Source organism: Mycena indigotica, assembly GCF_014461135.1.
Source record: "Mycena indigotica strain 171206Taipei chromosome Unknown Mind.scaff0012, whole genome shotgun sequence".
Taxonomy (NCBI): domain Eukaryota; kingdom Fungi; phylum Basidiomycota; class Agaricomycetes; order Agaricales; family Mycenaceae; genus Mycena; species Mycena indigotica.
The window spans coordinates 1927110-1929618 of record NW_023503011.1 but is presented as its reverse complement, the minus strand read 5'-3'; the positions used below and the strand labels follow the sequence as shown (position 1 = coordinate 1929618).

Genomic DNA, 2509 nt, shown 5'->3' with positions numbered 1-2509 from the left:
TGACAGCTAGACTCTACGCAAGCGTGATTGCGAATAACTTGCGTGAGCTTGAGTCGCCAACAAGCCACCAGTTGGCAGTTTCGTGGTGGGACAAAGATCCTCGTCGTCCTCATAGAAACGATAGGTGATCCAGCAGCGGAGAGTCGCCTGTTACTAGCTTGTACGGAAGGTGGAGGGAAATTTTCTGCAGGAATGAGGTTGAATATTAGTATCGCAGGACAAGCGATCGTTCTTGCTTACCGTCTGCTAGTAGTGACCTCAACTGCGAATATGCCTGTACGATAACATCGATCTTCGCAGCAGGCTCTTCGACGCTCTCGTTAACAGGAATCGGGACCCTCTCGAGAAGTTGCGCCAGCTCCAGCTTTTCCTCTTGTCGAACAGGAAGCTTGAATTCATTTGACAACGCGAAGACACGGAAAGGTTCGAGGGTCGACATCGTTGGCCGCAGATGGTGGTTGTAGGTCATCATCGAGTTGTAGGTCACGTAGTAATGCGACGCGATACGACCAAGCTTAGTACTCTGGAATCGGCCTATGACCGTTCGTACTTGAGCAGCTGACATTTCTCCAACAGAACGGCGGCAGAATAGACAATGTCGGCTCGCTTTTGGATCAACCCGACATCGTCGTCTTGGTAGTCAACCCCGACACCATACATTTCAGCATGCGAACATACCTTGAAGGATGTTTTAGATAATCCAAACAACATTTTAAAAAAAACTCACAGATAGGTGTAGCCGATCCACTGGACAGCTTTGTCTTGGTTTCTGATCGTTCCGAGGACTATTTCTGCATTGAGGTTGTCGGCCAGTTTAGACACGAATTGCGACTCGATCGGGAGCTGCTGATTCAACAGACTCAGGTAATATTGCAGCTCGGAGTGCTTTGTGATTTTGTGGTTAACCAGCCCGACCAATCATTTGGAGCACGTCTTGAGAAGAGAGTTCGACCCAACGCCCTTTCTCGTGGTTGTATATTTGGGTGCCCTTGATGATGACAGTATGCGCCGGCAAGTTGACTCCCCAAGCGAGTGTTGCAGTACAAACAAGGACCTGCAAGGATCCGTCGGCGAACAGCTCTTCAACGAGGCCACGGTCTTCACGAGACATTCCAGATGAAAACCGAAACCGAAAGGAAGAAGGTCGCGCAAATTGCTGTCCTTGACGTTGTTTGCCTCCTCGGCTAGAATTTCGCGGACGGCAGCGTTAGGCTTGACAAATTGGGTAATCGTTTCCTTCTCGACGGCCATATCGCGCAAAAACTTGGCTGTCTTTGCGATTTCTTTGCGAGAGTGCACGAAGACCAGGGTTTGGTTCTTACCCGCTTGATCCAGCACCTTCTCGTAGCAGACCTCGTTGGTGATCTGGTATCGCTTGATTGCCTTCTTCTCTGTGACACCAATGAACTGTTGTTGCAGCCCACAAGGCCTGTAGGTCGAATCAAAGTAGAAAAGACCCTTCTTGTCGTCGACACGCAGGAAGGTGGCGACATCCTGATAATTGGGAGGAGTGGCAGACAACCCCACAAGGCGGACGTACTCAGTTGTCTGCTCCATCCGTCGAATAGTTCGAGCAATGATGCTCTCCAAAACAGGCCCTCGTTCATCGTGCAGCAGATGAATTTCGTCGATGATGATTAGTCGCACGAGATTTGTGTAACCTGTCTGTGCTCTTCCGTGTAATGACGTCCCACTTTTCGGGCGTCGTGACGATAATTTGAGTCTCTGCAATTTGCTGTTTCGTCATTTGCGAAGTCGCCAGTCAGTTCTCCAACGGTGATGCCGAAAACCTTCAGCCTGGACGAGAAGTTGCCGACCATCTCCTGCACCAGCGCCTTTATCGGGGCGATGTAAATGATTTTGAAGGCATCGAGGTTGAATTTTCCTGTCTCTTTGTCGCGGTGTTTGCCGAGCTCGTTGAGGATGAGCATAGCGACATTCGTCTAGGAAGGACATGAGGAACAACATATGTTCAAGTGAGGCGTGGGACAGTCAAAGCGCGTTGAGCCCAAGTAGGAATGCTCGCAATGGGTACCGAATCCACGGTCCGTTTCGAGGGGCTAGAGTGGCGGTCTTGGGCACGTCGTGTTTCTGTTCATCGACGTCCATAGCATCGGACGGCTTGGATTTGCCAGCCTGACGATCCCCCAAAGCTCGCGAAGAATCCAACCCACGCCCCTTTCCCTCATCGCAACCTCCACGTTAACCCGCTCATCAGCATTACTTCGCATGAGCTTTGTGCACCAGACGATGACATCGCAATTCTTGAGGAATCTGGTTGTGACATGGAAGCTTTGATATTCAAAGAGCTGGATCAGTTGGTTCTCGCAGTCACGACTGGGTCAGAATAGAATTCTGCAATCTGACGTTAGACCCAGAATGTGTCAATGGCATGATGGAAAACGATATCTTTGTCAGACTTGGTCTTTTTGCTTTGGGCAGGCTGTGTCACAAACAACACCAATTCAGAGGATGCCAGTTGGCCAGTGAAGGCTAGCAAGAAGCACTG

At 50.1% G+C, this 2509-nt stretch overlaps 1 protein-coding gene across 1 annotated transcript; it reads right to left on the bottom strand.

Moving 5' to 3' along the window:
- Window positions 1-205: 205 nt before the first annotated feature.
- MIND_01244600 (U5 small nuclear ribonucleoprotein helicase) lies at window positions 206-1931 on the bottom strand (the record flags this gene model as incomplete). The annotated part of the gene is made up of 6 exons (XM_037368933.1): window positions 206-606; window positions 659-678; window positions 728-885; window positions 932-1054; window positions 1105-1725; window positions 1776-1931. The coding sequence occupies 6 exons, from the start codon at window positions 1929-1931 to the stop codon at window positions 206-208; spliced, it is 1479 nt and encodes a 492-aa protein (XP_037214901.1).
- Between the last annotated feature and the right edge of the window lie 578 nt (window positions 1932-2509).